Below are 19899 nucleotides of genomic sequence, written 5' to 3' on the forward strand. Positions count from 1 at the left end.
CTTCAAATATTGTACAGTATGCTGAAGGTTTTATTAAAGCCTTTATAGAGAGGCATTACCTTCCAAACCTGGTCTCTATACAGGCCTCCATGCAATATCCATACGTTCCTTATATTCTGGCTACCCACTTGAACTGTCTGCAGAGTAGCACCAGACTCACTACCCAATACCACCCTAGTTTGGAACAACTTAAGCATGTTCTTCATCAGGGCTTGAAGGTACATCTCACTCTCAGTCCTCCCCAATACTCCCAAAGTGATATTCCACAAACCATACAATCTACAAAATATCTTGGTCCATCCTTATGTCAAACTTTCTTCAAGTTCCTTACCACTTTTGCAATATCTCTCAATCAGATACAAGAGCAAGACATGGTTGATGACCCACCCATAACATCATATTCTAATTTCCGATCAAATGGCATTCTATGTACAAAGAAAAGCTACCATGCAGGAAACACATTTGGATGGAGGCTAGTGTATGCATATGAACCACTCAGATTGGTAAAAGTTGTTTCATATATTAGCATTCGATTATATAATTTTTGAAAGTATGGAAGACTGACACAGCTAACTCTATGGCAAGATTATACAGGCAGTACCAGAAAGAAGAGTTGTAAATTGATCTAATGTGCCAAGTGTGAGCTGTTGTGGGAAAGCACCTGTATGGTGGAACAAAGGACATTTTTCAGGTTGACACTGCAGCTTACCACCTTCAAGTATAATACATTCCAGTTATGTAAATGCATAGATCACCTTTTCATGTTATTGACTGTAAATACTGCATGTGAATTTTCATGTGTGTGTGAAAATTAAGATTACTCAATTACATGCAATCAGGTCCAATTCCTTATTCATATCATAACTTCTTATTTTAGAGTTGTGCTGTATGAAGTTGGAATTCTACATTAACATCTGTTCAGAATGCTCAAGATGTTTAATGCATGTTTTACTCACAGTTAATCTGAGTAATATTGTGGAATTTTATACTAATTATTTATGCTGAAAAGAAGCTACCCTACCAAGTAGAGTTTTAAAACTTCTCGAAAGTTCATGTACTACTGCAGTGTAGGTTTTGAAACTGTTTCTTGACTAAATTATTCATGTATGTATAGTATTTTATGTTGTAATTGATAAATGATTTCACTTGCATAGTATATGAGATTCTGTTGTTCTGTTGCTATTTCACAGTCAGATTAAAATCAGGCAAAGTGTTATCTGAAAATGTATGTGGATGAAAAGTACAACATAACTATGAGGACATAGTCTTATTTATGGTTTCCGTAGCTGTTCAAAATTTATTTTTGTTTTGTTCTGACTGTTTACATTATTTAGCACATGGAAAGCATATTTTTGACCCTTGTATAAAACTTTGTACCTATGTAAAGAAGAAATGTGTAACCCACTTGTTACAGTAAGAGTATGTCTGGTTTGGACTGGTGGTTGTTTATAATTAATGCCATGAAAATTGTCTCCCTAATTTTAAACATATTACTCTCGTTATCCTCTGTTATGAACAGTATTTCACCTTGAAATTATTTTGCAGATTTATCAGGGAATCATGTTCATAAGGTAATTTTTTATTGGAAGGAAAGCTGACACTTTATTTACAGCTTAGGTAATATGATTATGGTCAAAATTCGAAAAAAAAATAAATAAATAAAACTGATATGTACAGGGAAACTTTTGCTCAAGACATGATTAGCATTACAAGTGTTTGCCTTGTAGTGAAAGTATAAGTGATGGAATATTACTTGTGGTGTTTTGTGTAACAGGACTTGTACCAGAAAAGTCACAGCACTTATAAGTCATTAAAACCATGCCACAGAAGTGATTATTACATGGCCATAGCCAAGTCCTGCATGATAAGGGGCAGACCCACTTGTCAAAGAAGTCATTTTATATACCAGATCTGCTGTATACTTGGCAAAGCCTTGTAAGTGAGCATGACCACGAAACATGTCTACCGTAGCCACCAGGAGAGTTTGCCACACACTGGCATGAGCACAACATGCTTGAATTCAATCACTTTCAATCACTTCTTCAAAACCTGTGCATCTGGATACACTCCCCCCCCCCCCCCCCCCACTCACCCAATACCAGCTCTTTAACCCTAGCACACCTAATGTGAGTCTACAAGACTCCTAATACTACAATTTCTTTTTTTCTTGTGCTTCATTTTATTACACACTAGGCCAGATCCCTACATTTTTACCATTATGTGACTTGATGAATGCTTTACTGTAATTCCTATATGATGATTTGAGACGTTATATTATGTAAGACCTCTTTGTACCCTTTCAACTAAAAAACCAATTGTTGTTAACTAGGTCTCTCCTGATATATATTTCAGACAGTTATATGACAATGACTACATGGCCTAAACTGCACAAAAATGTATGCAAATAAATAGATATTTCAACTCATCCAATGGCAGTCAAAATGGGAAAGTGATATAATTCACATCATTTAAACAAGGATTCTACAGACCAAGTATGCCAGGACGTTTCACTATGGTACTTAATTATGTGCAGATTGCAACTACTGTTGATCATTTATTACGTTGTAAATTTAAGATTCTAACAAAACCTTTGATTTACAAAGTGTACTATGGGATACAACTGTTCAATGAATTAAGAAAACCATACTGACTCAGTTAACACTGACACACTGTACAAATTTATAGCGACTTCAATAGAGACAGAGCAGGGGTATAACAAATATTGCTACATAGGCAACTGCCTGAGAAAAGGAGGAAAGCAAGATGATGATTTAATATCCTGTTGACAATGCAACCTTTACAGACAGGGTCCAGGCCCCAACTGCGAAAATTATCAGCCATGAACTTTTCAAAGAAATTACCCTGCCATCTGCCTTGAGTAAATTACGGAAACCACATAAAACGTAAATGTGGGTGCTTAGATGGTAACTTGGCCATCATCCTGGCAAATGCAAGTCTAATATCTTACCATTGCCCCATCTTGCTCATTCATAAAAAGGGATGGAACAGTTCTGTTCCAAACTTAGTTAACTGAACAGATGAGAGACTATACTGGGCATCTTAAGGTTAAGATTGGCATACATTATGAGAATTAAAAGAACTGTTCAAAGAACCTCCTGCATCATTTTTGTGCTGTGAACTTCTTTTAGTGTTAAAACACAGAAATTCCATAATGCAAATCCAAACAATTTATACCAGCACACTCCAGAAACATATACTTAAAGTGAAAGCAGAATTAAAATAATAAGACAATAGCTAACCAAATTAAAGTCATGGCCTGACAATATGCTATGCAGTTACTTTATGGAGAGCCATTTCCCAAAACTCCAGCTACAATGTGAGCACACTGATTGGCCAAAAATACTTACATGTAAAGCATGCTTTGATGCAGTGTATGATCCTGAAAATGGTACACCAAACACTCCAGCAGTACTTGAAGTTACAGCTATGTGTCCTTCCCCTCTCTTCAGAAAATATTTCACTGCAATACGTGACAGGGAGATTATTGAAAATACATTAATGTCAAATACAGCTTTATCCACTTCCAGATCAATGTCTTCCCAAATTGCTCTCTGTGATCTACCAGCATTGTTCACAAGAATATCCAGCTGAAAAAGATGGAAGAATATGTGAAAATTTTCTGCAATGACTTACAACAATAAATGAACCACAGCACTACATTAAGTGTTAGAAAAGCAAAACAAGGGCAAAGGGGGTGGTTGTTGTTGTTGTTGTTGTTGTTGTTGTGGTCTTCAGTCACGAGACTGGTTTGATGCAGCTCTCCATGCTACTCTATCTGTGCAAGCTTCTTCATCCCCCAGTACCTACTGCAACCTACAGCCTTCTGAATCTGCTTAGTGTATTCATCTCTTGGTCTCCCTCTACGATTTTTACCCTTCATGCTGCCCTCAAATGCTAAATTTGTGATCCCTTGTAGGCTCAGAACATGCCGTACCAACCGGTCCCTTCTTCTTGTCAAGTTGTGCCACAAACTCCTCTTCTCCCCAATTCTATTCAATACCTCCTCATTAGTTATGTGATCTACCCATCTAATCTTCAGCGTTCTTCTGTAGCGCCACATTTCGAAAGCTTCTATTCTCTTCTTGTCCAAACTATTTGTCGTCCATGTTTCACTTCCATACATGGCTACACTTCATACAAATACTTTCAGAAACGACTTCCTGACACTTAAATCTATACTCGATGTTAACAAATTTCTCTTCTTCAGAAACGCTTTCCTTGCCATTACCAATCTAGATTTTATATCCTCTCTACTTTGACCATCATCAGTTATTTTGCTCCACAAATAGCAAAACTCCTTTACTATGTTAAGTGGCTCATTTCCTAATCTAATTCCCTCAGCATCACCCGATTTAATTCGACTACATTCCATTATCCTCGTTTTGCTTTTGTTGATGTTCATCTTATATCCTCCTTTGAAGACACTGTCCATTCTGTTCAACTGCTCTTCCAAGTCCTTTGCTGTCTCTGACAGAATTACAATGTCATCGGCGAACCTCAAAGTTTTTATTTCTTCTCCATGGATTTTAATATCTACTCCGAATTTTTCTTTTGTTTCCTTTACTGCTTGATCAATATACAGATTGAATAGCATCAGGGATAGGCTACAACACTGTCTCACTCCCTTCCCAACCACTGCTTCCCTTTCCTGCCCCTCAACTCTTATAACTGCCATCTGGTTTCTGTACAACTGTAAATAGCCTTTCGCTCCCTGTATTTTACCCCTGCAACCTTCAGAATTTGAAAAAGAGTATTCCAGTCAACACTGTCCAAAGTTTTCTCTAAGTCTACAAATGCTAGAAACGTAGGTTTGCCTTTCTTTAATCTATTTTCTAAGATAAGTCATTGGGTCAGTATTGCCTCACATGTTCCAACATTTCTATGGAATCCAAACTGATCTTCCCAGAGGTCGGCTTCTACCAGTTTTTCCATTAGTCTGTAAAGAATCCGTGTTAGTATTCTACAGCAATGGCTTATTAAACTGATAGTTCGGTAATTTTCACATCTGTCAACACTTGCATTCTTTGGGATTGGAATTCTTATATTTTTCTTGAAGTCTGAGGTTATTTCGCCTGTCTCATAAATCTTGCTTACTATATGGTAGAGTTTTGTCGGGACTGGCTCTCCCAATGCTGTCAGTAGTTCCAGTGGAATGTTGTCTACTCCCACGGCCATGTTACATCTTAGGTCTTTCAGTGCTCTGTCAAACTCTTCACGCAGTATCATATCTCCCATTTCATCTTCATCTACATCCTCTTCCATTTCCATGATATTGTCCTCAAGTACATCGCCCTTGTATACACCTTCTATATACTCCTTCCACCTTTCTGCTTTCCCTTCTTTGCTTAGAACTGGGTTTCCATCTGAGCTCCTGATATTCATACAAGTGGTTCTCTTTTCTCCAAAGGTCTCTTTAATTTTCCTATACGCAGTATCTATCTTACCCCTAGTGAGATAAGCCTCTACATCCTTACATTTGTCCTCTAGCCATCCCTGCTTAGCAATTTTGCACTTCCTGTCGATCTCATTTTTGAGATGTTTGTATTCCTTTTTGCCTGCTTCATTTACTGCATTTTTATATTTTCTCCTTTCATAAATTCAATTCAATATTTCTTCTGTCACCCAAGGATTTCTACTAGCCCTCGTCTTTTTACCTACTTGATCCTCTGCTGCCTTCACTACTTCATCCCTCAAAGCTACTCATTGTTGTTCTACTGTATTTCCTTCCCCCATTGCTGTCAATTGTTCCCTTATGCTCTCCCTGAAACTCTGTACAACCTCTGGTTTAGTCAGTTTATCCAGGTCCCATCTCCTTAAATTCCCACCTTTTTGCAGTTTCTTCAGTTTTAATCTACAGTTCATAACCAATAGATTGTGGTCAGAGTCCACACCTGCACCTGGAAATGCCTTACAATTTAAAACCTGGTTCCTGAATCTCTGTCTTACCATTGAATAATCTATCTGAGACCTTTCAGTATCTCCAGGCTTCTTCCATGTATACAACCTTCTTTTATGATTCTTGAATCAAGTGTTAGCTATGATTAAGTTGTGCTCTGTGCAAAATTCTTCCAGGCGGCTCCCTCTTTCATTCCTTACTCCCTTTCCATATTCACCTACTACAATTCCTTCTCTTCCTTTTCCTACTAGCGAATTCCAGTCACCCATGACTATTAAATTTTTGTCTCCTTTCACTACCTGAATAATTTCTTTTATCTCATCATACATTTCATCAATCTCTTTGTCATCTGTGGAGCTAGTTGACATATAAACTTGTACTACTGTGGTAGGCGTGGGCTCCGTTTCTATCTTGGGCACAATAATGTGTTCACTATGCTGTTTGTAGTAATTTACCCGCACTCCTATTTTTTTTATTTATTATTAAACCTACTCCTGCATTACCCCTATTTGATTTTGTATTTATAACCCTGTATTCACCTGACCAAAAGTCTTGTTCCTCCTGCCACCGAACTTCACTAATTCCCACTATATCTAACTTTAACCCATCCATTTCCCTTTTTAAATTTTCTAACTTACCTGCCCAATTAAGGGATCTGACATTCCACCGTAGAACACCAGTTTTCTTTCTCCTGATAACAACATCCTCCTAAGTAGTCCCCGCCTGGAGATCCGAATGGGGGACTATTTTACCTCCGGAATATTTTACCGAAGAGGATGCCATCATCATTTAACCATACAGTAAAGCTGCATGCCCTCGTGAAAAATTATGGATGTAGTTTCCCTTGCTTTCAGCTGTTTGCAGTACCAGCACAGCAAGGCTGTTTTGGTTAGTGCTACAAGGCCAGATCAGTCAATCATCCAGACTGTTGCCCGTGCAACTACTGAAAAGGCTGCTGCCCCTCTTCAGGAATCACACATTTGTCTGGCCTCTCAACAGATACCCCTCTGTTGTGGTTGCACCTACGGTACGGCTATCTGTATTGCTGAGGCACGCAAGCCTCCCCACCAATGGCAAGGGGTAACAAAAGTTAAATTTCTCCTTTGAGAAACATCATCAGAGAAAGAAAATATGTCAGGCAGACATGAAGGATATTTAAAAGGTAAAGCACTCAGTCATGAGCAGTATGGTTTACTGACATTTACTGAGTGAACAAATTTAATTTAGTTTAAAGATATGGAATACATGTAGAGCCTATACTGATAGGTGGCCCATTACCAAGATAATAAAATCAGACTGTGATACAGCTGTACAAGTCCGCTTGTTGTATTATCAACGGTAATCAGTGTTGTTGAATGTGTCTTATTTTTAATATCTCTCTGACATAAAAATACACACACAAAATGTTCACTTAGTGGGTGATATTTCTCATGGTATGCAACTTTCTGACTGTATAAATCTGTGTGATGGACCGAGACTTGGATCAGGGTCTTTGCATTTGCAGTAAGGTCCTCTGAGTTATCCATACGTGACTCACAACCTGCCCTTGCAGTTTTGAGTACTTACTTACTACTCTCACTATTTAAACAGTTGATTTAAAAAAAAAAAAAGCAACTTACAGGTTGCTGTTTAATTGTTACATCCACACAACATGGATTCAATTTTACAAGCAGTGCACTGTAGGAAACGTTCCAAAAGCTGCCATACTTTCATCACTCCATATTATTTACTTGATCACATAATATAAATGGATAGATAAAAAAATCTACTCACCGAGTGGCGGCAAGGGAATACACACACAAATGGATTTAACTTTTACAAGCTTTTGGTGCCAGTGGCTCCATCTTCTGGCAGAATAGTTGAAGAGGAAGGAAGAGGGGTGAAGGGAAAGGACTGGAGAGATGTAGGGAAAGGGGTACAATTCAGAAAACTCACCTAGAACCCTGGGTCCGGGGAGACACTGCATGGAATGAGAAGGAAAGTCTGTCCAGTAAGTCTTCCCTGACCTGGGGCTCTAGGTGACTTTTCTGAATTGTACCCCTTTCCCTACACCTTTCCAGTCCTTTTCCTTCACTCCTCTTCCTTCCTCTTCAACTCTTCGGCCAGGATGTGGAGCCACTGGACCCGAAAGCTTGTAAAAGTTAAATCCTTTTGTGTGTACGTTCTCCCTGCCATACTTGGTGAGTAAATTTTTTTTATCTATCCATTTATATTATATTATCAATAATTTATTATTTTCATTGTTATATTTGCTTTATCACTCCAGACTTAACTAGCTTTAACTACCAAACATCATGCCCATAAGTAAGGAACATTCTTCCCAAATCCTTCCCATATCTTTCAAACAGGTATTCTAGCAGTGATCCAATTTACGAAAACAATACATAGTGGAGTGAGGAAGAGGGATGGCTAGCAGGGTATGGGTGGGGGAAGAGGAAACAGTACTGCCTGGTGGGGCATGCAGGCCTCAACCTACAGTAACCTACTATCCCCACACCCTCCTCCCAACAATTTCTGGCCCCTCTGTCCTATCAACTCCTCACAACTCATGTCCCCACAATCATTGTGCACAGCCCCACAGCCCTCTGCCAATAAACCCACTCATTGTTTCCCCTTCTCTTCTCCTTTCCATTCTGCTCCCTTTTTTCCCTTCCCTCCCTCCCCCACAGCCTCCTGACACTGCATGTGGTAGCCTTGTCTGCCACCTCAAGCACCTGCACTCTCTGCAAGGCAGCACTGTTTCCTCTTCCCCCACCCGTACCCTACTATACCTCCCCCTTCCCCACTCCACAATGAATTATTGTTCCAGTTCAAGGCTTTTTTCAGTTTCAGTCTGGCCTGAGCAGCCTGAGATAGCGGTCATTTGTGTGTGTGTGTGTGTGTGTGTGTGTGTGTGTGTGTGTGTCCTATGTGCAGTTCAACGTGTCACCCTTCTCCTTTTGTTGATATTGCAACCTGGGGTTTCCACTGTCTAATTAACACTGAAAAATTATATGAAGTTGCTGACTATTGTAGGAAAAATAAATCATGTGAAAGCTATTACAAACTTGTTCATTGTAGCATAAACTGAAAATTAATAAATGATTCTGACTGTTTTTAATGAAGAATGTGATTTTGACAACTGTTTTGCAGAGCTAGTGAACCTATATGATACTGACGATATTTCAATTTACAAAGTCCCCACATATTGTATTTGACAATTATAACCAAAGATGGATAATGTACTGTAACTGTATCACATTTATGTAAAATGTTTAGTGTCATCTCATTGTCACTGTAGAGTCTTATACCAGAGGAAGCAAGAAGAGGATGTTGTTTGGTGGCCAGTATCCTCGTTCTACCACGCAAACTGCACACATGTATTATTAGTGTTCTTTATTTATTACTAGGACAGAAAGCTACTTATCTCAAGCTAGTCCATGTTTCATAGTACAAGCTTTTCTCTAATAGTCCACATTAGCATCACTGCTTGTGAAGGACAAGTCCCACTATGTACTCTACTATGGTCACTAGGTACTGACTGACTCTGAGCTAGAAACTGTGACTCTCACCGACTGCGAATGGGCTGACTGTCTGTGACGGACTGGCACTGACTGGACCCTCCGGTCCACGGCAGTGATCTAAATACTTGCAGTCCAGAGGGCATTGGCGGCGGGTTGCCTGCAAGTCTGTCTTTGGCCTCTCTCCTGATAGATGCGCTTGCTCCTGTGCCTATTGTCGATCTTCTCGCAACCTCTTTGCTGACCGGCGTGTGGCAACAGCTTACGCCAGCAGACAAAGTCAAGTTGCTGTGCTAGCAGCAAGGAACACATAAAAAAGCATACAAAAAGTACAACTAGAAAGATATTTCACATAGTTCCACATCAGCTATTATTGCTAACATTAATATCCTCAAAGAATGGGCTAATTTTCACTATTTTGTAAGAGATGCTATACAGTTGAAATAGTGCATTTTTCAATGCAACCCGATAATTTAATAAATATTTTGATTTTTGGAAGGAATATTTATATGTTTGAAACTCTTGCATAAGGTTCATTTTGTAGTCCTGTCAACTGTAAGCAAAATTTCCATGTTAAAGAAAGATGGAGAAGGAAGAGTGCATTTCTTGATTTTGAGATATTGTGCAAAAGTCAACTTAAATAAATTTTCACTGTCTTTGTTGAGCAGAAGGTCACATAAACATATCTTCAATGCCCTCCCAGTCTGTCATACATAAAAACTCAGCCATATATTACAATGAATTTTATATACACCAGATTTGAGAAATTCATCTGTTGGTGACTTATCATTATGTATTTGGTTACATTACTGGTGGTGAAGGGTGCAGAGAACTCATATTTTTTTAACAAATTAGCTATATGATATAAAAAGTCACCTAGACTGTAGAGTACTTCTTAACAGTATTTTTTAACAGTAAAGCTATTTTTGTAGAGTATCAGGGATTAATATTTTTATTGGTTTTATTTTTATAAAGTCTTTGTACAAGGCTGGCTTGATGCCCATTTTTGACAGCTATATACTTTAACCCCCCCCCCCCCCCCCATGAGCCATGGACCTTGCCGTTGGTGGGGAGGCTTGCGTGCCTCAGTGATACAGATAGCCGTACCGTAGATGCAAGCACAACAGAGGGGTATCTGTTGAGAGGCCAGACAAACGTGTGGTTCCTGAAGAGGGGCAGCAGCCTTTTCAGTAGTTGCACGGGCAACAGTCTGGATGATTGACTGATCTGGCCTTGTAACACTAACCAAAACGGCCTTGCTGTGCTGGTACCGCGAACGGCTGAAATCAAGGGGAAACTACAGCCGTAATTTTTCCCGAGGGCATGCAGCTTTACTGTATGGTTAAATGATGATGGCATCCTCTTGGGTAAAATATTCCGGAGGTAAAATAGTCCCCCATTCAGATCTCTGGGAAGGGAGTACTCAGGAGGACGTCGTTATCAGGAGAAAGAAAACTGGCGTTCTACAGATCGGAGTGTGGAATGTCAGATCTCTCAATTGGGCAGGTAGGTTAGGAAATTAAAAAGGGAAATGGATAGGTTAAAGTTAGATATAGTGGGAATTAGTGAAGTTTGGTGGCAGGAGGACCAAGACTTTTGGTCAGGTGAATATAGGGTTAAAGATGTATGAGACAGGTGAAATACCCTCAGACTTCAAGAAAAATATAATAATTTCAATCTCAAAGACAGCAGGTGTTGACAGATGTGAAAATTACCGAACTATCAGTTTAATAAGTCATGGCTGCAAAATACTAATATAAATTCTTTACAGATGAATGGAAAAACTGGTAGAAGCCGACCTCGGGGAAGATCAGTTTAGATTCCGTAGAAATATCGGAACACATGAGGCTATACTGACCCTACGACTTACCTAGATTAAGGAAAGGCAAACCTACGTATCTAGCATTTGTAGACTTAGAGAAAACTTTTGACAATGTTGACTGGAATACTCTCTTTCAAATTGTGAAGGTGGCAGGGGTGAAATACCGGGAGCGAAAGGCTATTTACAATTTGTACAGAAACCAGATGGCAGTTATAAGAGTCGAGAGACATGAAAGGGAAGCAGTGGTTGGGAAGGGAGAGAGACAGGGTTTTAGCCTCTCCCCGATGTTATTCAATCTGTATATTGAGCAAGCAGTGGAGGAAACAAAAGAAAAATTTGGTTTAGGTATTAAAGTCCATAGAGAAGAAATAAAAACTTTGAGGTTCGCCGATGACATTGTAATTCTGTCAGAGACAGCAAAGGACTTGGAAGACCAGTTGAACGGAATGGATAGTGTCTTCAAAGGAGGATATAAGATGAACATCAACAAAAGCAAAACGAGGATAATGGAATGTAGTCGAATTAAGTCGGGTGATGCTGAGGGAATTAGATTAGGAAATGAGACACTTAAAGTAGTAAAGGAGCTTTGCTATTTGTGGGGCAAAATAACTGATGATGGTCGAAGTAGAGAGGATATAAAATCTAGATTGGTAATGACAAGGAAAGCGTTTCTGAAGAAGAGAAATTTGTTAACATCGAGTATAGATTTAAGTGTCAGGAAGTCGTTTCTGAAAGTATTTGTATGGAGTGTAGCCATGTATGGAAGTGAAACATGGACGATAAATAGTTTGGACAAGAAGAGAATAGAAGCTTTCAAAATGTGGTGCTACAGAAGAATGTTGAAGATTAGATGGGTAGATCACATAACTAATGAGGAGGTATTGAATAGAATTGGGGAGAAGAGGGACCGGTTGGTACGACATGTTCTGAGGCATCAAGGGATCACCAATTTAGTATTGGAGGGCAGTGTGGAGGGTAAAAATCGTAGAGGGAGACCAAGAGATGAATACACTAAGCAGATTCAGAAGGATGTAGGCTGCAGTAGGTACTGGGAGATGAAGAAGCTTGCACAGATAGAGTAGCATGGAGAGCTGCATCGAACTAGTCTCAGGACTGAAGACCAAAGACCACAACAACAACAACAACAACAACATATACTTTAAGTTCAGTAGCAATAGCAGAAGGTATTAGGACCTCAAGCACAGATGGTTGATCAAGTGTGAAAGAAGCATATGCACATAAATGTGATACATTTACTGTAAATTATTAATCTGTGGTTATAATTAACCTTAGAAATGTTCAGAATGTAACCTCAACAACAACAACAACAACAACTTACAAATGTTCAGAATGTAACCTTATGTACAAATTAATTTGTGATGTGAATGTAAAATGACTTATTTCACATCATTATGGTCTATCATGCAAACGGATCCATGGAACACATGATTATTAAATTTCTGTAATATACTCCTTATACTTTACATAAATACACATGGCAATTTACTTGCGATTTATATTACCCCAAATTTTGTAGGCTTCTGAAGATGACAGATTAATCTGTCAAAACCAGTGCAGCAAAGTAAAAATAACTGTGCAACTGACAACTGAATTTTATTCTGAAATATATGCCATATTGCAGTTGCTGAGAAAATAACAGCTATGAATAAAATCGTAATTCTGGCTGTATCTGTACATGTAATAATATAACAACATTTTATAGTGCTTGCATAAGTACAATTATGTATTTCAGTTGTCACTTGATAAATGTATGTGTGACATTTCGTTAATGGGGCCAAAATTGAATTGGAATCGTGATGTAGCACATATGTTCTAACATTTTGTAAATCACATCATTTTTTTAAAATATTTGTGTCTATTGTCCCAAAAGAAGACATTGATTGACCCCCAATATAATCATTTCATTCTTAATAACGAAGTTCAGTACAGAGTAGATAGGTAGGTTGGTTGGTTGATTTTTGTGGGGGATGGGGGATAGGGTGGATGGGACCAAACAGCAAGATCAACAGTCCCACTGGATCAGGGAAGAATGGGGAAGGAAGTCAGCCGTGCCCTTCCAAAGGAACCATCCTGGCATTTGCCTGAAGTGATTTACGGAAGTCACAGAACAGAGGAGATAAATGAGTAATTGAAAACCATAGACACGATTCTATGACTGCCACCAGAACACAATTAAAAAATTCCAAGTAAAAGATGAAGATTTTTTTGTCTTCTATTAGAAGAGAAAACTATATAATTTCATTGTTTGTTTAGAAAGAAATACTATTTTAGCTGTATCAGAAGATTACATACCTTACCGAAGTGATGGATAACCTTACTGAAAGTATCATCATGTGTGTTCACTGCAGTGACATCAAAAGGGAGAACCAGTACATCATGTGGATTAAGATTTCCCCACTCTGTAACATGTGCATCTATATTGGCATTTTGCACAACGCTTTTCTAGCTTTCTGTAAACTACTTATTTAAAGTATGTTACAAAGCCTCTACACTACCTGATAATTTTTAGATTTCAGTTATGTTCCATTGCAAAGACAATAAAATTAGTTTTTGCAAGGACAGAGTAAGAAATCCTCAAAATCAATACATGTGAAAAATACAACAATAGCAGCCAGTTCACATTGGCCAATATAGACTGAACAAAATACAGATAATAAATTATGGACATAACATTCTGAAGTGGGATTTCATCAGAAATTGGTAAATACTGTATGTAGGACATGATAATGTTTAGTTATACTAACACATCTGAAATTACTTTAAAATATTGTATGCTGTATTCAGCCAATTCATCTGCAACATTTGGTCTGTTCTTGTATCTAGATAATAGACTAATAAAAAATAGCAAATTAATACATGAAATAAAGAACTGAAAACAGGACATGATAAGGTCAACTGCTTACCATTAACCAAAACTAGCAGTAGCTGAAGAGAACAAAATTAATGCAACAAAACTAGGTTTTTAAATAAATATTCACTATGAGATCATACAGAGAATAGGATACAAATAACAGAGAGAATGATTGCTCTAGGCTCTGGATCACAGGTTTGTACATCAAAGTTACCTTAATTGAACCAGTGATGTCTCTGCTATGAGGGATAGAATTAAAGTTTAAATAATTGCCTCTTGTTGATGGATTTAGTCCTCCTGTACATATATATATCATTCAACATTTTTTCCCCATGATGGATGGCTTACTGGGGAGCTCAATCGAACAAATCTGCATCTCAAAAATCACCTTAACATAATTCTAGAAAAGCCAACCACACAATGGTTTCTTCATTAGAAGAAAGTGGAAGAAGTCTCTGGGTACCATGTCAGTAGAATATAGGGGGTGATGTAAAACATGGAAGCTCAAGAAAGCAGACTGTCCTGCACAGAATGAGATGATGTATTCTCATGGAGAAAAAGCACTCTCCTGAGTTGCCTGTAGCAACACTTTGTCTTGATTGCCTCTTGTAACCTGATCAAGAGATTTTGGTAGTATGCTCCTGAGATAGTTTACCCCTTTAGAAGCATAATCTGTTAGCAACACGCCATGACAGTTCCAAAAAACACTCAACATATCCTTGTCCGATTATGGCTGAATCTTCTACCTTCTTTGGCAGGGGTGAATCCACATGTTTCAAGTGCTTATACTGATTCTTTGTTTTGGGGTCATAGTGAAACACCCAGCATTTATCCATGGTGATTGGAAATGGAAATGAAGTCCCACACTTCTTGACAGAGCATAGAGGAACGATGTGGGAGGCCTGCACCCCCATACTAGGTACGGTCCTGAAGGAGGTGGTTTTCCGTTGCCTTCCTCTGACCGTAATGCACATGGATGATGATGATGATGATGATGAAGACGATACAACATCCAGTCATCTTCAGGCAGGTGAAAATCCCTGACCCCGCTGGGAATTGAACCCGGGACCCCGTGCTGAGGAAGCGAGAACACTACTGTGAGATCACGAGCTGTGGACCCATGGTGATTAGGTGGCTAAAAAGTTATCTAGACTGGACTGACACAGCTGGACCATTTTTGCTGCTGACTTAGTTCAATGGAATTTTTGAATGGGTACGAGCAGTTGCAGAACCAAACAAGAACCTCCATCATGTTCATGCAAGGTACTGAAAACTGATCCATGACTGACTTTCACTTTTTCCACCATTACCTCACTGTGATATGCCAGTCTTTGAGCATCAGGGCCTCTACTTCTCTTTGCTTGCAATTACTGGCTCATATCAGACAAATGGTCTGTCACTTTGTATCTCATCATTCAGATTTGTTTGAACAGACTGGAAGTGTCTGCACCACCTAACCACTGTGTCAAATGAAAGTGAATTGTTGCTCTGCATTTCCACCAACTCAGCATGGATTTCTGCAGAGTTATTCCACTTCAAAAGCAGAAAATGAATTACTGCATCATACTCTATTTTATCAATCAGTTTCACCATTTTGTTTTCATTGCTGTATTGGCATGCAGTGGTAATGCGATGAAGGGATTTCGGTGTTTACCAGGACTGCAGATCTTTATCTGCAAGTCAAGTATGAATTATGTAACATTATTTTTTCAAGGTAACAATTAAATCTTCATGACTTTCCCTCATGTGTAGGCATTTATGAAACTGTTATCTGGAAGACAACTTCGCCATTTACCGTGATGTCATGTAGTTCACAACCTGCAATACAGTGCTACAAGAGGCATTCAATAAGTAATGCAATGCATTTTTTTCTGAAAGCAGGTTGGTTTTTGCCGGCCGCGGTGGTCTCGCGGTTCTAGGCGCTCAGTCCGGAACCGCGTGACTGCTACGGTCGCAGGTTCGAATCCTGCCTCGGGCATGGATGTGTGTCATGTCCTTAGGTTAGTTAGGTTTAAGTAGTTCTAAGTTCTAGGGGACTGATGACCAGAGATGTTAAGTCCCATACTGCTCAGAGCCATTTGAACCAGGTTGGTTTTATTCAGGATTCCAATACACCATATTATTCCCCACTCTTTCAGCTACAAAATCCTATTTTTCAGCATAATCTCCATTTGATGCAGGAGTGTTCAAACATTACAGGATTCTTTTTCCTATTCATCTGCATTAATTTACATTTATCTATATTTAGAGTTAGCTGACATTCTTTACACCAATCACAAATCCTGTCCAAGTCATCTTGTATCCTCCTACAGTCACTCAACGATGACACCTTCCCGTACATGACAGCATCATCAGCAAACAGCCGCACATTGCTACCCACCCTATCCAAAAGATCATTTATGTAGATAGAAAATAACAGCGGACGTATCACACTTCCCCGGGGCACTCCAGATGATACCCTCACCTCCGATGAACACACACCATCGAGGACATCATCAGACAGGTTTGCATGACCTTGTTGTGATGATCACAAATGCCTCGCCCAATGACTCACCATACTTTTGTTCACTGCAAAGTCTCTGTAGATATTCTATACGGGTTTATGAATAACTGTGATGCTCTAGTTATCTGCCAAAAGAAACTCAGTGACAGCTCTCTCCTTGGAAGCTTCTCCACTACAAGCGACATTTTGAAGGCTACGTATAGTGCCACCACCTATAGGAACTTCATGAAACTATAGGAGCTGAAGTGGGAACATTCCATGATGTCCCAAAACTGGCTGGGAAAAATATGTGTTGTATCTTTTATTGAACACCCCTTATACTTCCTGAGCCTGCATGGCAAAGTTACAGGTTAAGCTACTTATTAATATTAACAGCAGCTCTGTTAGACTCAAAACGCTGAGTAGGTGCAGTTAGAGACCCTCCCATACCAGAAATATCTGGTGTGGCCATTAGCATTGCAATCAGTGCCAGTAGCCAGCAAAGTTAAACCATAGAGACAAAGGTAGTCATTTACTGTGATGGGTGTATTCTGTGTTGTATAATTGCAGAAGTAGCAAGTTTGTTTGTATTTAAATTTATAAAATGAATAATTTCAGAAATAATGGGGAAAAACATTCTGCCAAGTTATTGGTGAACTCCTATTACATAATGCTCTGCAGCCACCTAACAAATGTAGTACTGTTATGAAGCATGTCTTCTGGGGGTATAATATGCAACAGAAGTGAAATATTTAGTATGGTCAATAGACAAACGTAAACGTATAAAAGGGTGGTATGTGTACTTTGATATGTGTTTATTCACAGTAGTAAATATTTCGCCTTTTGAAGGTAAGTACAGAGCAACAATACTGTCTCACTAGATTATAAAAGTTGTTGTCTTGATCACATGCTAATCTATTAAAATTGATAACCAATTTCAACTTTGCAGTCATGACCAGACATAAAAATGAGAAAATATAAACAAAAACATACCAACAGATATATAAAATGGGAAAACGGAGATTGAATATGTCCCATAATGAAGAAGACTGCATCAGCTGTATGATAAATATTTATTTATGATCCAACTAGTTTTGTGGCATTAGAACCACATCTTCAGGGGTACACATTTACTTCATAATTTTTTGAAAACATTAACCAGTGGATGACCAGACATTCTTTGTCCCATTGTGATAAAAATCTTCAATCGTCTAGAGGTCAATAGCCCAATTTAAAATACTGCAGATGCAGATAACACCATCCCAGTACAAAATTGACAGCAATTAAATATGTGAATTAAGTGAAAACCAGAATACAAGTGCATAATCAGCACATAAAAGAACAAGAGCAGGGAGTGTATATTTATAGGTTAATTAAAGGTTACAACAACTGGGGCTAGTAAACCACCAGTTGCAGACAACTGTAAGTATGTATCTATAAATATTACTAAATAAAGTTCCTTTTGCATTTGTCTGTCTCTGTGTGAAGGCTGATCTCTGCAATCACTATATGGATTTTGATACAGTTTTCGTAAATAGATGGACTGACTCATGAGGATGGTTTGTGTATATAATTTATAATTTAAAAAAAAAATTGTGTGGCACAATGACCTGGTGTAAGTCTTTCAATTGGACATCACTTCCGTGACTTGCTTGTTCCTAACCTTAACCTACCCCAGTTATCCAGCTGAAAAAGGGGATACACAGAGTAACTAGGAGTCCAATCCACATGTCTCTTCTGAGGGATCTACTACATGTCACTTCTGAGGGATCTCCATATCACTGAGAGGTGAATGCTAGTTTGAAAGGTAGACAGAAAAATCCATGACCTTTTAGTTTCCAGGCATGCAGTTTACCACTAGGCCACCAGGCTTGACATGATAGTAATGATGATTGTATAATATATGGATTGTTATCAGTTACATATTTACTTGGGGTGACATCTCATGGCAACGATGGGAGCTACGTGCAGGTCAGGTATACATGAAACCTGGTGCGAAAAGAAGTAAAGTAAACAGCTGCTGCAACTCCAGAGAGCAGTGAAGCTTGACCAGAATCTATTGATAATTATATCTATTCACATTACAAATTAAAGCCCCTTACCATGTTTTTCTGTATGTAGATGAAGGCTAATCTCTGGCACTACTGTACACAGGTAGTCAACCTGTGTACCGTGGCACCTGGTATGCCATCAGTGACTGCCTGGAGTGCCATGAATTTGTCTCATAGTTAATGGTAAGGAAGACAGTGGGGGGAAATTTCATTTCTGATAGTCTCAGAGAAATTCGACTTTAGATGTCGTGTAAGCAGTCATAACCTCTAAGCTGAACTATTGTGCATTACACTTACCACTTGTATTTTCAAACCGTTTTTATTACACGGTGACTTTGTTATAAAGATGATAAAACATGGCAAAGTTTTTAAATTCATAAAGTGGAAATAAAAATACAGAACTTGTAGAGGACAACAAAGAAAGTGGTAATGATGACAAGAAATGCAAGTATGGAAAATACAATTATAGCTAGTTAGATTTTGGTTTCAAGTGGTCCCTTGCAAACAATGAAGAGCGTCCACAATGTTTTTTCTGTTTGAAAGTACTTTCTGTTAAATTTATGCTACCTAACAAATTAAAGCATCATTTAGAAAGTGTTCATAAGAACATGCCAAGAAAATATTTTTCTAGAAAACTGAGTCAAATGTCAAAGGAAAGAACAAAAGGCATCATCTTCTAAGCATAAAACATTTCTAGTGTCATACAATGCAGCTTACCAAGTAGCAAAATGTAAGAAAGCCCACGACTGCAGAAGAACTGATTCTACCGTGTGCTACTGACAAGGTGTCCACTATGCTTGGAGAGTCCACTGCGGGACAATTCTTTCCCATTCCTTTATCTGATGCTACAATTAGTCATTGAATTCATGATTTAGGAGAGGATCTTCATGAACAAATTACAGAAAAAATTTGACGGACGGATTATGATGATAGATGATCTTTTTGTAAGGAAATAAATGCAGGTATGACGGGCAAAGATTTGTTCAAAGTAGTGGACAACTGCATGACAGAAAATCAACTGGGTTCATTGTTTTGGTGTGTGTGCTGATGGTGTGAGACCCATGTTGTGACATTACACTGGTTTACAAGCACTTATCCATGACAAAGTTCCAGATATTATGTGTACCCATTGCATTTTCCATAGAGAAGCTCTTCATTCACAACATTCAAGAGTTGATCTGAATCAAGTACTGCAAACTGTCAAAATGTGGTGGAGTTTATTAAAACTTGTCCTCAGAAAGCTAGATTTTTTTTA

General features: G+C 38.6%; 1 protein-coding gene across 1 annotated transcript in view; it reads right to left on the reverse strand.

The window, feature by feature from the left end:
* Nucleotides 1–19899, reverse strand: part of LOC124555792 (dehydrogenase/reductase SDR family member 7) — a 205340-nt gene that overhangs the window by 49647 nt on the left and 135794 nt on the right. Inside the window, exons 4-5 of the mRNA XM_047129853.1 lie at nucleotides 13553–13659; nucleotides 3369–3608 (exon numbers count right to left, since the gene is read on the reverse strand). Coding sequence (XP_046985809.1) covers nucleotides 3369–3608; nucleotides 13553–13659 — 347 coding nt within the window. The remainder of the gene's footprint in view (nucleotides 1–3368; nucleotides 3609–13552; nucleotides 13660–19899) is intronic.

The sequence above is a fragment of the Schistocerca americana genome, chromosome X (assembly GCF_021461395.2).
Source record: "Schistocerca americana isolate TAMUIC-IGC-003095 chromosome X, iqSchAmer2.1, whole genome shotgun sequence".
Taxonomy (NCBI): Eukaryota; Metazoa; Arthropoda; class Insecta; order Orthoptera; family Acrididae; genus Schistocerca; species Schistocerca americana.